General features: G+C 43.6%; 2 protein-coding genes across 3 annotated transcripts in view; both read right to left on the reverse strand.

The window, feature by feature from the left end:
* CNST (consortin, connexin sorting protein) overlaps positions 1 to 17,126 on the reverse strand; it is a 223,419-nt gene that overhangs the window by 33,222 nt on the left and 173,071 nt on the right. The window lies entirely within an intron of this gene.
* On the reverse strand, positions 7,622 to 15,429 carry LOC141049028 (uncharacterized). The gene is made up of 2 exons (XM_073545129.1): positions 14,203 to 15,429; positions 7,622 to 13,682 (listed from the first exon to the last, which is right to left on the reverse strand). Exon 2 carries the CDS (start codon positions 13,455 to 13,457, stop codon positions 12,195 to 12,197), a length of 1,263 nt encoding a protein of 420 aa, XP_073401230.1. The 5' UTR covers positions 13,458 to 13,682; positions 14,203 to 15,429; the 3' UTR covers positions 7,622 to 12,194.

Here is a 17,126-nt window from a genome sequence, read left to right on the forward strand (position 1 = left end):
TGCTCCTCTGGGATTTAAACATGCAAATAGCCTCTTCAGAAAGGAAGAGGAAAGGAACTCCAGTGCCACCTATAGCAGGTAGCAATCCTGCTGCTGTGCATAGAACTGTATGAGCTAACACATGGTAGGGCATGGTACCTTAGCACTACCATGCGTTAACACATACCGTTAGGGCTAGGTCACTAAAGATGCAAAAAATGACATCAGCGTTAGTGCATCCGTTTAACGGATCCGTTAAATGGATGCCCTAACGCAATGTGAACCTAGCCTAACACCTGTTGGCGCATTAGGTACATACTTGACAAGAGCTATCATTACCATAACTTGTATACTTAAAGAGAAGTGTCAACAAGAAGTCAAAAGTGGACAGTTTTTACTTCAGTTTTATTCCTGTTGCTCCCCTAAGTATTCAGGTTTTTTTTTATATCTGCCATGCAGTTCCAGAGATATGGACCATTTAATCCTAAGGATTGTGGCTCCCAGGATTCTCTGGGGCTGCTCTGCATTATTACCCTGTGAGGCATGCCCCCTTGGTAAAGACCATAAAAAGTACCACTAAATAAAAAAGAAAAAAAAATCTCTGGAAGTTGGTAATCAAATTAAACTGTGTTCCAAATTACTATGCAAAAAGAGTTTAGGAGTGATAAGGTTAGAATTTTTTTTTTGTCATTTAAACTCATTGATGGTGATGTGTGTCAGGGCTCTTTATATCACTGAAAGCAATTGCAGATACCTGTGCAAATTAGTTTGGCAGGTGTGTCCAAATAAAGGCAAGACTACTTAAGAAGGCTGTTCCACATTATTAAGCAGCCTACATTTTTTGCCAAAATGGGAAAGAAAAAGGATGTGTCGACTGCTGAGAAGCAACAAATTGTGGAGTATTTAGGTCAAGGCATGACTACAATCAACATTGCCAAGACACTTCATCGTGATCATCGCACAATCAAGAAGTATGTAGCTGATTCCCAGCACACACGGGTGCGTGCTGAAAAGGAAAAATTGAGGACTCTTTCCAACAGGCAATTGTGTCAGGTTAAAAGAGCAGCTGCAAAAATGCCTTGTCATAGCAGCAGACAAGTTTTTGAAGCTGCTGGTGCCTCCAACGTCCCCCGAACAAGATGCAGGGTCCTTCAGAGGTTTGCAGCTGTGCATAAACCATCCTGTCGACCACCTCTATCCACTGCACACAAGCAGAAACGGCTCCAGTGGGCCAAACGATACATGAAGACTGACTTCCAAACTGTTTTGTTCACCGATGAGTGCCGTGCAACGCTCGATGGTCCAGATGGATGGAGTGGAGGATGGCTGGTTGATGGACACCCCATGAAAACACGGCTAAGGCGCCAACAAGGAGGAGGTGGAGTAATGTTTTGGGCTGGAATCATGGGGAGAGAGATTGCCGGCCCCTTTAGGTTCCCTGAAGGGGTAAAGTTGAACTCCATAATCTATGTGGAGTTTCTAAAACAGCACTTCCTGCCATGGTTCAAGAGGAAGAACCGTGCTTTCCGCAGCAAGATCATTTTCATGCATGATAATGCACCGTCTCATGCTGCAAATAACACATCTGCATCTCTGGCTGCTATGGGAGGACAAACTTATGGTGTGGCCACCATCTTCCCCTGACCTCAACCCCATTGAGAACCTCTGGAGCATCAGCAAAAGGAGGGTCTATGATGGTGGGAGGCAGTTCACATCTAAGCAACAGCTCTGGGAGGGTATTCTGTCCACATGCAAAACAATTGAAGCACAAACCATCCAAAAACTGACAAATTCAATGGACGAGAGAGTTCAGAAGCTTCTTTCGAACAAGGGGTCCTATGTGCAAATGGAACATCACCTACAATAAAGTTTTGACTTGAAAACTGTTTGATTTCATTTTGTAATAAGCTGATAATGCTTATAATTTCACAATTGACCATGTTTTGTTCAAAATAAAAATGAAAAGGTTGAAAACTCTGCTGTGCATAATAATTTGGAACATGCATTTTGAGTGTTTATTATTTTAAAAAATATACTGTTTTCATAGGCAGTTTGTTCAAAAACATTGCGATTATACTAGAATATTAGATGACTGGAAAATAACAATGACTGCAATTCATATAGGTAATTATGAGGAAATATTTTTTGCATAATAATTTGGAACACAGTGTATATTAGTTTCAGCACTGTAGTGTACAGGGTGTGTGTGTATATACATTTGCTGTCATATGTGTAATATTTCTGCACCTGGAGGGTGATAGCGGCGTACTATAGGACTGGACTCTGCTACCAAACCTGGACAACATGTTATTGGTTTAAATGTATAGATATAATGTTGCATAAGAATGAGTAAGATGACACGCGACTTCTGGAAACTCACTTACTCATAGATGAACGCAGCGGATATAAGACTTCCATTCAGGATGCAAAGGAAGATGGGTGAAATATTTCCTTCAACCAATCGAATGGGCTGACCTTGGGACACATAGGCAGAGCCTGCACACATGGACTGACTAGGGTCAAATGGACGGACCGTGGACACATGGACTATTCCCCTGGAACGTCTTCACATATTCTGTTTTTTTCTACATTAACTGCTTTCTGAAGATAATTCTACTAAAATAAATCTAACATCTTACTGAAGTTCTCTGGAAAGGAGTCCCTGACCATGCACCAGTGATCCCCAACTCCAGTCCTCAAGAGCCACCAACAGGTCATGTTTTCAGGATTTCCTTAGTATGGCCCAGGTGATACCTGCACAGGCAATAATTTCATCACCTGGGCCATACTAATGAAATACTGAAAACATGACCTGTTGGTGGCTCTTGAGGACTGGAGTTGGGGAACACTGATGTAGCCTGTGTGTCACTACTACATCACAGCACAACAGAACTGAATGGGGTCACCTTGGGACCCCTACAGAACCACATTACGTTATATCATCACAGGAAGCCTGACCAGGTCCATTTTGTGCGATGTGCTTTTCGCGGTACCCTAATGGTTGCAATGTAGCCACAGCATATAGTTTATTTTCCTCGTTGGATAGAGCGGCACCATCCTTCCTGCGCTGCTCCTCCCCGCTCCCCAATGACCAGTTCGGCGATGCTTTTGCAGTGTTATCTGTGGTGCTGAATGTTACTTTGGGGAAGCAGTGGCATGAAAACATGTTTTGGTGCTTAGGCCTCTGAAGTTTTCTGACCCTAGCAACTCCCCTGGTGCATGGAATGGACAAACACAAGCCTCACAAAGTGGAGATGGCTGACAAGACATGTAAAGGCTGTAGTGTAGCGGCTCAGCCACTGCCGCCTCCTCCTCTTTACTGGTGGTTCCCTTCCCCCTTGGCGTGTGACCTGCCTCCTCCCACCTTATCCCACACAGCCCTGCGGATCCCCCAGCCACTTGCCCACTGCCTGCTCCAAACAGTAAACTCCTGTAGTGCTAGGTATGAGTACGGACAATGCGCACACGACTCCCCATTGCTCCGCAAACCTCCTCTTCCACATTACAGCAATATTTAGTGAAATCATTTTTCTGGCTTCCATACTGGGACAGTAGTGCACCACATTTACAGATACCTGCTGGGACGCGCATGTGATCAGAAGGTATTGATCATCTGTCCTATTTCTCCGGATACTTGCTGATGGCATGTTCCTCCCAACAGCTATCTGTAGATGTGACGTTACCCAGCTATTCATCTCCATACACAGGAGAGTGCTGGACTGGAATATTGCTTTTAAACATGACCTGGCCACTTTTGGGACATTTTTTTTTTACTTAAAATGTCTGTAAAAAATTTTATTTTGGACTAAAAAGCATTTTTGCAATTGACTTATAATACAAATTGTGTCCCTTTTTGCTTTTATAGACTCTTTGTTTCCTAGGCATTCAACTTTAATATGCTTTGTGGCCATAAGCTGAGAGGAGCTCAGAAAAAGACAGATAAAGGAGTTACAAAGTTTTCTGGCCACTTTCTCTAGTTAGTGAAGCTTTCCTTACACATTGCTCAGCATAACCGTCCGTACAATGGCCGCTGGTGGAGGAGCGTGTAACCAGACCTGTCCATAGGCCTCCTGCAATAGCTTTCTCCATGTGAGGCTCCTCTCACTTCCGTATTGGGAGGTGACAGCCCAGATACATGTGGAGATGTGTGCATCGTTAGGGGTCTGTAGATGTGACATTAAGTCACCGCTACTGCCTGCATTCACGATACGGAAGTGAGCGGAGACAGAATAACCAGTTAATGATTAGTGATACACTTTTAATAACCAGTTATGGGTCATTGGTCATAATACGGTTTCCATGACTTCCTCATATGGAATGTTATCATGATGATGTGGCATGAAAGAGATATATATATATATATATATATATATATATATATACACACACACACACACGCAAGTTGAGAACCACTGATGAAAGGAACTATACAGATGCTTTGTGCATACCTACTCCTAGCTCCACCAAGACATCCAGTACTATATCAATGTAACAGTTATGGATTCCTGTGTCACAGGATTCACCTTTTGCATATTTCAGTTCTGGGCGATATCTTACCTCTGCCTCACACCTGATTTCTTTTCTCATGAGGTAATGCGAGTGTGACAAATTCAGGGGGACCTCACAATCCTGGAGTTTCCGCACACTGGTACAGAATGGAATATGGCATGTTCACTATTAATGCATTCACGTGTCATAAAGAGCAGACTTCTCATGCTGCTTTCTGTAGCCTTTGGAACATGCACCCACAGCTACTTTCACATAAAGTAATGTGAACAGGGTAAGAAAACAAACAGTGAGTGTGGGACAAGGCAGCAGGCCCCACAAGGATTGCCTAATCTGTACTTCCAGAAGTACTGCATACGGTATACAGAATCACAAAGCAGTGTATGAGAGAAAAGCAGAACCCCATTACTGCACTTCAAAGCTCTGAGTACTAGAGCCAAGTCTGAGCCTGTGCCATGTGTACTCAGCGCAGATCCACTCCCTCTGCACACAGAACACTCATTCTCCTACAGAAAACATATTATTTAAATTAGTTTGAAATTGATATTTACTGTCTGAAATTAAACAGGTTGTCAAGGACTATTTTTTTCTACTATGGGCCTAAAACTAAGAGGCAGGTAGATGGTATCAGAGGCAACTACCAGCCTGCTCCACTCTGACGGACTCCGAGGATTCACCAGCCGCACCTGTCGGCGATGCAGCTGCTCCACGTCAACAGTGTAGCTTTATCTCCAGGGCAGCTCTGATGACAGGACATGACTGCCGGCATCATGATGATTGACAGCCAGCTACCAGCAGTAAGGAGCCAGCTGTCAATTAGCAGTAACGCCCCGTCAACAGAGAAGAGTGGAAGAGAAGCTGCTGCTCTGCCGATGTGATGTCAGCGGAAGCCACTGAATTGCCAGCAGGAGAGGTCTGTGACTGCTCTGAGATGACAGGGATCGTTTCTGGCTCAGTTAGCAACTACCTGCCTCTTAGTTGTTGGGCCTCTAGTAAAAAAAAAAAAAAAAATTGGTTCGGGATAACTGGATAACACCTGTTTGTTGTGGACCCTGGCGCTGAGCCCGAAAATTCCTGGGCACATGACAGCTGATCTATACAGCTGACATGTGCCCTCAACAGCCACGGGTGGAATTGTGATCCACCCACGGCTGTTAACTAGTTAAATGCCGCTGTCAATCTCTTACTTTAAATCCCTGATTTAACTCGCACTTACAGGAAGCGCGCCACTAATCCTGCCCATCGGTGACCCCGTCACATGATCGTGGGTCACTGAAGGGTCAGCATGACAAGAGGTCTGCAGCAGACCTCTATAATTGCCATAGCCAGACTGCTATGAAAGCTGCCCCGTAGGCGGCGCTCATAGCAAGTGAGCATTTCTGCTAGACACAGGCGATCTGATCATCGCGTGTGTGTACCAAAAGCAATAAAAGTACTGCAGTTTCTAGTCTCCCATGGAGACTAATGAAACATGCAGAAAGTAAATTTTTTTAAAAAAATTCTAAAAAATACAACATTTTTAAAAGTCCAAATCACCCCCCTTTCAAAACAATAAAACAAATCAAATATTTGTTATCGCTGTTTAGAACCGCCAGATCAATCAATATAAAAAAAATTAACCAGACCACTAAACAGCATAATAAAAAAAATGCCAGAATTTATGTTTTTTTGGTTGCTGCTACATTGCAATAAAAGGCGATCAAAAGATTGTATCTACACCAAAGTGGTGTCAATAAAAATGTCAGCTGGATGCACAAAAAATAAGCTCTCACCAACCCCATATCACAAAAAATGGAGACACTACAGGTCTTGGAAAATGGCTTTTTTTTTTAAACAAATCTTGGATTTCTTTTCACCACTTAAATTAAAAAGAACCTAGACATGTTTCGTGTCTGTGAACTCAGCAATCAGAGAACTGGTAGACCGGCTGCAGATAAAACAGGGATTTTATGAAAACTGCAGCAGCAGCCCAGTAAGTGACACATCGCTAGATTCCGAAAATAGATGTATGAGTGCGTGTTTTTTTGTGGGAAAAGTTCTAGCTTTGCAATAAGCCATTTATGTTACCATAAAATGTACTGGAAAATGTGAAAAAAAATCAAAAATATTCAGAATTGAGAGTCATCAGCGATTGATACCTTTTAATGGCTAACTGAAAAGATGGTAACACATTGCAAGCTTTCGAGACTACTCAGGTCTCTTCATCAGGCAAGGACTAATACAAAATCTGCAGAGTCACATATTTATGCACAATACAGCACAGAAAAAATGCAATAGATGAAACAAGTGATGTGAAGCAGAATTATGATTATGGAAGAGGGAGAAACATAAATATTGGACCAATAAGATAAGGATAAGGAGTCCGGATGTTTTATTGTCCTCTGATTGGGGTCTCCTAATGTGTTGTGATGCCCCCACAAGGTCTTAGGAGCAAATTCCTTAATTGATGTAAAAAGACATAAATCCATGCGACACATTCATTCCAGCCTTTCCTTGCAACCAGAAAAAATGTAAAACTTGTCCATCTATAATGACCACGGACAAGATAAAGATCCCCAATTCACATCAGGATTACAAGATCCCAGGTACTTTCAGCTGCATTACATCTAATGTGGTGTACTTAATTATTTGTACTAAATGTCCAATGCAAAAGCTTAGAACAAGGATGAATGCTCATCGTCACATAATAAGAGAAAAAAAGAATGGATCTACCCGTGGCAAAACATTTTTGTATGATGGACCACAACACCAGGGATATGAAATTACTGGTATTGAAAGGTAACTTCACATCTCAGAGAGAGAGAAGAGTCTGTGAGTATAAATTTATGATGACCTTTGACACTCTCAATGCTGGAATGAATGTGTCGCATGGATTTATGTCTTTTTACATCAATTAAGGAACTTGCTCCTAAGACCTTGTGGGGGCATCACAACACATTAGGAGACCCCAATCAGAGGACAATAAAACATTTGGACTCCTTATCTATGAACTGGTCCAATATTTATGTTTCGCCCTCTCCCATAATCATAATTCTGCTTCACGTCACTTGTCTCATCTATTGCATTTTTTCTGTGCTGTATTGTGCATAAATATGTGACTTCAGATTTTGTATTAGTCTAGCCTGATGAAGAGACCTGAGTAGTCTCGAAAGCTTGCAATTTGTTACCATCTTTTCAGTTAGCCATTAAAAGGTATCAACCACTGAGGACTCTCAATTCTGAACATTTTTCTATCTACTGGCTAACACGGTACAAAGATATACATCTTTCCTGAAAAAAAATCAAGTGAGTTGAAGTTACAAAAAAACCCCAACATATTCCATATTCGTTATTAGTTTTTTTTATGGCATTCATTGTGCAGTAAAAATGTCCTAGAAATAGGAGTCCACAATTTTTATATTGTAATTTTTTTTTTAACACCTATTTTTTGCACTACTTTACTGTATTTATTAGTCCCCTTAGTGGACTTGAACCTTGTGTCATCAGACACCGTTATCGCTGTATGCAGACACATCCCGCTTTCCTATAAACACCAGCGAGAAGCATCATGGCAACCCACCGGCAGCCCGCGAGCGCGTCATGGTAGCGCCAATAAGCAGTTAGAACAGTGAGCCCCCCAGGAAACGGCACCAAACGGACCCATTCACTATAACAAGGTTTCTTTTTGTATACTGAAAAAAAAAGGACGACATCTCCATGAGTTTGGCACAGCCACTCGGTCCATGAAAAACACAAACATGTGAATAGCACCATAAATGAAAATGGTTTTGTGTTGTATACATGAAAAACACAGATAGGACATGTATGTCTGAGTGAGGCCTAAGGCTGGAACAATCGTGGCCAAAAACAGAGGACGTATGCAGCAGTGTATAATGTCTATGGCCAACGTGAGAATGAATCTTCAAGACAAGTCCGATCCCTGACTACCCATATTAGCGTTTAGCACTGACATGTTGTTAGTAGGCTGGCACGAAGGTTGCCTCATCAATAATTACATGTACATGATGAAACAATCAGCAATCAGATATTCTGCCATCAGTAAACACCTCACAGCACATGCTAGTTTAAGGGAGGGACAGGACTGTAGTCGTTACCTGTACTCTGGGGGCAACTGCGTCCAGTCCTTCCCCTTCATGAAACAATACTATGCTCCTCGGCATACCTGCATCTCCAGTTCCATCTTCACCCGGGCACTTCCCAGTCAATAACGGTCCCTCTTCTAGCAACCCCCATCAATGGAGACACAGTGTGAGACAACTTTAACACTTTCTTTACTTAGGATTTCGCAAGTTACATCCACAGTTGGTACATCATAACATTTGCTTGCTTCCTGATCGTTCCCTTGCTTGTTGTTACTTCTGTGCAGCACACGCCCGGACCGGACCGGACCGTACTAAACGGCTTCTCAGTTCCTTCCAGATTTGACCTCACTACAGTGACATTTTCTTCAGCCTGTTTCACCCCAGACATGAATTCATCAATCACTACGCTTGGTAACATCGGGTGAAGCATCTGGCCTGTCTGTACCGATCTCGTCGAAGTGCCAACTTCTTTCATCTCCTTAGTCCAGCCAACTTCTGCCCTAAAAAGCATTGGCCCAGGCGGTAAGATGCTATATCTTCCTTTTCCTGTTCTGACCCACTGCTAAGATCTGCAGTGGCCATGGGTAACGTGGGCAATAACGACTTAACATTACGTGACTGCCAAGCTGTCCGGGCCTATAGCCCATATGGACTCTTGGGCACCCTGGCCCTGTCTGACTAAACCACTCTTCATCACTAACCTTACCTCAGCAGCACCTCCTACACTTAACCCTCTATGAACCTATTATCAGGCCCCACTAGTATACCCCCACCTAGTGGCCAGCAACATAACTACAGCTATCCAGCCTATTGGGAAACTACTGCATATACTAAGAATGCCCTCCACTAATGTCCCAATAAAGGATGCACTAACTTTCCCTGACTGTACATACACAAATGACACATAATATACATGCAATATTATCATTCAGGAACATGAGGTAATATATACAGCTATCCATACAATGGTAACACATTCAAGTGGCAATACCATAAGTAGTGGGCGGTAATACATATACATGTAGCAGTACCGCAGGCAATAATCATAAAACACATCTGTAAACATTAAGAACGGGAAGACACTCAGAGGGAAGGGAGGCATAAGAGACATCATATCTTACCCCCTTACATGGTACCTGCTCATCTCTGCCAGAAATGAATACTTGTGTCACTCTTTCCATACTATAGGTCACCTAAGGCTCTGTTCATACCTGCGTCTGAGGCTCCACTGCTCATTCTGACACATTTCACAAAAAACATTGGCCCAAATCTATCGTAGCTGCTTCTCCACTTTTCCGGAGTCGTTCAGTTGCTTTATTATGTGTGTATCATTCTCTATTTGTGCCACTTTTAAGTTGTCTTACTTTTTCATATATTTCCCCACTAAAATCTACTTTTTACCAATTGTCAAATTTTTTTTGCGCATCTAAGGCTACTTTCACATTTGCGTTTTTTTGCGCTGCGTTTTTTGCAGCATTTTTGTGCGCATGAAGCAAAAAGACGCAGCGTTTGCGTTTTTTTTTGCACATTGTTTGTCTTCACCAAAAAAACTAGATAACAATCTTGCAACACACATCACCAATGGGACATCAATGGCGGTGTGGTATGGTAATATATAGACCCTGTCTACAGCCGTATTCTTCACATTTGCTTGATTTTTCTCGTGTCAACATGGATCTGCCCTGGAAGAATTTTCACTTCAACCTGGATTTGGACATTGCGATGGCTAGGGCATATGCAGTTGCTTGCCATGAACAAAGGAAGAGAGAGAGAGACAGTGAAGACGGCAGCGGCGGCGTTTGTGGATACATCCGATTGTTGAACTCCGGGAGAGCCGTGGGGCGTACCACACCCTCTACAGCGAGCTACAGGCAAACCCGGAGAAATTTACAGATTATATCCGGAGGACCCAAGAAAGCTTCAGGGATTTGCTTGCTCGTGTCCAAGAATCCATCCGGAGACAGGACACACAGCTCCGTTGTGCGATTCCTCCTGAGGAACGGCTCCTGGTGACATTATGGCACGTAATATTTAAAAACCAAGGGGGGGTGTCTGCTTTTTTTTTTGTGACATGTACTATTCAAAACCTGCCTAATTATTTTTCGTGAATGTACTAATTTTTTATTTTATTGTTTTAAAAAACCATATACAGAAATCTTAATTTTACTTCTTTCTCTGTTTCGCAGATTCCTGGCGACTGGAGAGACCCTATCTTCACTGCACTTCCAGTACCGTATTGGAATCTCCACCTTGTCTGGAATTGTTGCGGACACCTGCCGGGCTCTCTGGAACGTTCTTTGTCCAGAATTTATGCCCCTGCCCACCGCTGAAAAGTGGATGGAAATTGCTGACAAATTCTGGACAGTCTGCAATTTCCCCAACTGTTTGGGAGCGGTTGATGGTAAACACATACGGATCATCAAACCCAAAAGGCCTGGATCGGAGTACTATAATTACAAACAGTACTTTTCAACAGTACTCATGGCCATTGCGGATGCCGGATGTATGTTTGGCCGTGGTAATGACTCCCAGGCTTTTAAAAACCTCGGACATGGGCCGGAGGTTGTATGGCAACCAATTTAATTTCCCTATGCCACGGCCTCTTCCCCACACCGAAGCTCCGCCACTGCCCTTTGTAATGGTTGGGGATGAGGCTTTTCAAATGTGCGCAAACCTACTGAAACCCTACTCCAGCCGTGACTTGGACCACACCCAAAAAAAATCTTTAAATTACAGGCTGACCAGCGCCAGAAGAACTGTAGAGTGTGCTTTTGGGATTCTTGTCTCCAGATGGCGAATTCTCGGCACAGCCATTAATTTTAAACTTGAAACAGTGGATGAGGTGGTGAAGGCGTGTGTGTGGTTCGTCATAATTTTGTGATGGCTAAAGAGCACCCGACCTTTGAACTCGATGATGCTGCTCCTAATCCATTGCCTGAATTCACTCAGCACCCTCTCAGGTCATCCGTTGAAGTTGGCCAAATGAGGGACCAATTTGCGGCCTACTTTATCTCTGATGTAGGACGAGTGCACTGGCAAGATGAAATGGTGTAAAAATATTTTCGTGTGTGTATGTTAATAAAAAACCTATTTTGATACCTGTACCGAGTGCACTATGTCTTTTTACACTCCAATAAAATAAACAACTTCCCATGTATACCTGTGAATTCATGATGTTCTCACACCTGGGCAGGTAAATACACATACGAGTTAAACTGCAGCATCGCTAGTCTGCGTGAAATATGTTGGTACGTAAGCGACGCTGCAGGTTAAACATCATATATGTATTCACCTGCCCATAATTGATAAATAGTTATGATACTAGGCCTGGGTATTGGCAATATGACGTGTATTTTACCCATCAGTTGATTCAACACACACTTAGTAAGAGTATGTTGTTAATTACAAGGTATATCTATAATCCCCCTGGCCTAGTATCACAATAAGTGAAATGAGGATGGTAAAACCAGCCCATCCAGAAAACACTTTTTAGGACACCTTGAAAAGTTTAAGGCGCATTGTGTGTACGGCGCAGTGTGTGTAGGTGGCGCAAAAAATATTAATCAAACTATGTTATGTTAAACCAGAAATTTAAATTTATTTTTAACCAAACAAATTATAAAAACGTTATTTTTTTCTGCGTTTGGTGGCAGACAGTTGCAAGTTGGGGGTGTGCAGTGAAGATAAACAGCTTATAGTGGATGAAGTTGTTCTAGGGGAAGGGGCAACAAAACTTGGGGAAGGGAGGCCAATGATGGGAATGGAGCTAGACACACTAGGAGGAGAGGACAGAGGTTCAGCGACAGTGGTTCTAACTGTTTTTTGTCTCCTTAAACTGGCCTGCCTGGACCTCCTTGGACCCAATGCCCGCCTTGATTGTTGGCCCCACCTGGAACTTGGGGCAAATAAGGAATGTGGGTCCCCCGTCTGTTGCTGTGGCTGCTGCTGCTGTGGCTGCTGCTCTGTGGTGACGGTGGCAGTGCTCGTCCTTGCAGGAGGACTGGTGGCGGCAGTGATGGTCCAGGTTTGCGGAGTGGTGGAGGCAGGGCTAGTATATGTTATAGTGTTGGCGGCAGGGCTGTTCCACGTTTGAGGAGTGGTCACGGTGGCTGTGCTCCAAACATGCATGGGGGTGGCGGTGGTGCTCCAGACAGGAGCAGCGCTTGCCATGGTGGTGTCGGTTAAGTGACCAGCAGCACTCAGACTTGTGGTGGTGTAAGGGTGGGTGTCCTGGCTTTGAATAGAGGTGTCCGTGTAGTGGTATGCAGCACAAGTCGGTAGTGAGATGAAGCGAGTCAATGGTGGCACAGTTGGAAATGACACCACTGACTGCTGCCCGTACCGATTCTGCTGCATAGCCTGCAAGAAAGGATTGTTGCAGGCCTGCAGCACACTCAGCTGTTGCTCAGGACTAAGGTGTTCCGCCATGCCCTTTTCAATTTTACTAAAAAAATGGTGCGCTGGTCTGTTGAGGTTGGCCTCCAGACGGTCAAGGCGCTGTTCAACAGAGTGGAAGCAGTGTTCCATGTGGTTAAAACCACGTTCCATGAGTGAAAAACCGCTTTCCACTCTGTCTGACAGCGACTTGAGGCTGGCATTAAAGGCCTTGCTCAAGTGCATAAACTCGGGCAAGACATTCCTGTCCAAGGCCCTCTGCCGCTGGCGGGTAGTGCCCGCATAACCAGTGGCAGAGACCTGGGACAGGGAAACACCTGATTGACCAGCTTCCTGGTCAGCAGCTGTCCGTGTTGCAGACGTGCAAGGTGCTTCCTGGCTGTAGGATGGCTGAGACGGGTCCGAGGTCGTCCGATGAAGGACCGCTCCAGGGCCAGGTTGCAGGGTGCTGCTCCAGGTGCTGTGGAAGAAAGGAAAAACATTACTATCATGCATTTACAAGAAGCATCAGCTGTGGACTAGAAAAACACAGATTAATAAAAAAAAAAAAATTATAATACGCTCTGGTGGCAAGGACCGGTCTTAGGAACTGCAAAGCTTGATAGTACCGGTATTTTGTTCTGGTCCTTGCCGCTGAACCACTGCGAACCTGTCCCTCAGCACGAACATGAGCGTTGAAGCGGTCCTTGATCGAGCTCCAACGTATTCGGACTTTGTTCACTGTTGGAAAAACAAACAAACAACATTTAACAATTGTGTATGATGCACGATATATGCTATCATTAAACCCAACAGTGCCATCACGAACAAGAGTCAATGTGGCACAATACAGCAATACAATACCCAAAGCAGTCACTGTTGAGCCAGATGACACTGTTGGGTTTCCTGCTAGAATATATCTAGCAGGAAACCCAACAGTGCCATCACGAACAAGAGTCAATGCGGTACAATACAGCAATACAATATCCAAAGCAGTCACTGTTGAGCCAGATGACACTGTTGGGTTTCCTGCTAGAATATATCTAGCAGGAAACCCAACAGTGCCATCACGAACAACAGTCAATGCAGCACAATACAGCAATACAATACCCAAAGCAGTCACTGAATATATCTAGCAGGAAACACAACAGTCCCATCAAGGACAATAGTCACTGCGGCATAACAGAGCAGGGAAATACTTGAATGCCTTTTTGGAGGTTGCAGGGGTGCTGTCCCAGCCATCCATCAATGCTGCGGTCACCTCATTCCATAGCCGCCGGGTAACCACATTGTCCTTGTACAGCTGGTCATGGCTGTCCCAGAACGGGGCACGCTCCTGGACCAGGCGGATAAGGTGCTCATTATCCACGTAGACATCTTCATCCCGTTGTGGAACCTAGAGAAAAAACATTCATTAGAATATTTGAATTTTGTGTGAATAAAAAGCTAAAAAAAAAATCCAGAAAAGAGGAAAGATAGAAGATAAAAAATAAAGGACATTACAAATCATTTGATACTTACATTCCGTATCACCACCGGTACTTGGCTTGGCTGCTCATGCTGTTCGCCCTCAGTAGTCGCGTTCGCTGAAGATGACGATGTCTGAAAAAATTTTTTTTTTAGATATTTTGAGAAGCAGCAGATATACTTACCAAACGCACGAAAATAATCACCTCACGGTCTGCTTGCGCCAGTTCCTGCCGGGATGGTGAATATTAAGATTCCGAAGACATACTGCATGAAAAAATAATACAAAGCATTAGTACATATACAATTTAAAAGGACAGGCATACATTAGATGTAATACTCACATTCTTGCCACTGAAGCTGGAATTGAAAATTGGAGTCTTCTTTTGCAGTCTGTCTGCTCTCCAGGTTGTCTCTATAGTTGTGGTACAGTTCTGGCAGACACCTACTTTTATACAGACCTGATTTTTTCGGAGGGGGGTGGGTTTTATCATGTGTCTAGATAATCTTGACCTAAAAAAACGCATGCTCCAAAAAAACGCACCCACAGACTTTAATGTTAATTTTTTTGCGCAAAACGCTTTTTAAAGTGGTTGGGAGGACCAAAAAATGCAACATGTAGTGTCTGGAAATTATGGACGCACACTGGAAAAAAACGCAGCGCACGAAAAACGCATACAAACGCATACCAATGCGCACCCATGTTAAATAAAGGAAAAATAAAACGCATGCGCATGTATGCGCAAAAACGCAGCGCAACAAAACGCAAGTGTGAAACCAGACTCACTCCAATCCCAACCCCCTTAGTAAGGTTTTGGGGCCATGAAGTCGCAAAAAATCAGTTAAAGGGAACCTGTCACAAGTTTTGTGAAATTGAAGCTAAAAATATCGCCTAAGGCTAAGTTCACATTTGTGTTTGGGTAGAGTGCATAGGGCTGCATACTTCCTCCCTTAAGCTCCACCTACTTACGCACTTCTTCCCTAAGCTCCGCCTACTTCCACATGCCTCCTGTGTACCTATCTTTAACATTGGGTACGCAGGGACATGCGTTGTATGCATATGCGTCCACGTACATCATTTTGACGTGCCCGCCGAACGCAGCATGTTGCATTTCTGTGCGGTCGGGCACGTCAAAACAACGCATTTGAACGCATCTGCGTACAACGCATGTCCCTGCGTACCCAATGATAGACAGGTATGCAGGACGCATGTGGAAGTAGGCGGAGCTTGAGGAATTAAGTAGCCCTACGAACTCTACCCAAACGCAAGTGTGAACTTAGCCTTATTCAGCGTCTACGCTGCATTCCTTAAATCCTTCTATAACCCCCTGACTTCCCTTGTATAATCCTGATACCCTTTTTTAATTTCTCCCACGCTGTATAGTAATCTTCTCAGTCCAGTCCGATGGGCATGGTTTTGGGCCTCTACATCCTTCCCCCGACATGGATAATGATCCACATCGCCATTTGACATATCGCGCCTGCTTAGAAATAAGAAGCATAGGAGAGAAAAGGTGCAGCGGATCCAAAAGTTTGTAAAAAAATATATAAAACACTTTTATTTAATCATCATGACATATAAATATAAACACACAGCATAATAGCAAAAAATTTTTCAAGACAGACTAAAGAAGGGGAGGTAAAACCATTAATTTAAGTCAAAGCGTATGTAACCTGATGTGGTTTGTTATGTACATGGGACCTGATAAGCAAAGGATATTAAATCTCAAAAGGGAAAATACCTAAATAACAGAAAGCCAAGTGGCTATTAGAGGCTTACCAAAAGGGAATTTTTCATGCAGGGACACCAGGGTGGGGGGTAGGAAGCCTCGACACGCATTTCGAGTCCGTACTGGTCGCTTTCTCAAGGAGAGTGGGGTAGGAGCAAGATCAATGATCTTTAGTAATCCGGGTAACGAGTCACGTGAGAAATCACATGACGTCAGCCAGCCAATGCGTCTGGCAATAGCGGCGCATGCGTCGTGTTGCCGCCAGGTCCTCCGTGGGCCAAAAGACATCCCAGAGCAAGCACGGAGAAAAACTCTGTGCATGCGCAATGGAACAAAGACACCTGGACCAACACGAGCGGGACAGCACGCATGCGCACTGCCGAATAGAGTGATAAATATATAAACAGACAGGTGCATATAGTCTAAGGATGTCAAGTATACAATATAACATTACTATGCAGCATAACAACGAGCACAAGTATGCAAAAGAACACAGAAATTGAGCATACAGATCTATAACAATAGAAATATTTTTAAAAAAATAATCCTATAAGTTATATAATGCTCAAAACAATCAATTTATTAGTAGGATTATTTAAAAAAATATATATTTTATTATCTGTATGTTCAATTTCTGTGTTCTTTTGCATACATGTGCTCGTTGTTATGCTGCATAAAAATGTTATATTGTATACTGACATCCTTAGACTATATGCACCTGTCTGTTTATATATTTTTCACTCTATTTGGCAGTGCTTCCCGCTCGTGTGGGTCCGGGTGTCTTTGATCCATTGCGCATGCGCGGAGACGTCTGTTGGCCCACGGAGGACCCGGCGGCGACACGGCGCATGCGCCGCTATTGCCGGACGCATTGGTTGGCGGACGTCATGTGACTTCTCATGTGACTCGTTACCTGGGTTATTAAAGGTCCTTGATCTTGCTCCTACCCCACTCCCCTTGAGAAAGCGACCACTAGGGACACGAAACG

This window comes from Dendrobates tinctorius, unplaced genomic scaffold (genome assembly GCF_039654945.1).
Source record: "Dendrobates tinctorius isolate UK_male_01 unplaced genomic scaffold, ASM3965494v1 ptg000140l, whole genome shotgun sequence".
In the NCBI taxonomy this organism is placed as follows: Eukaryota; Metazoa; Chordata; class Amphibia; order Anura; family Dendrobatidae; genus Dendrobates; species Dendrobates tinctorius.

What these genes read in the sequence shown, in the direction of transcription:
- LOC141049028 (XM_073545129.1), bottom strand. Translation starts at nt 13,457, where the DNA reads ATGCATGATAGTAATGTTTTTCCTTTCTTCCACAGCACCTGGAGCAGC.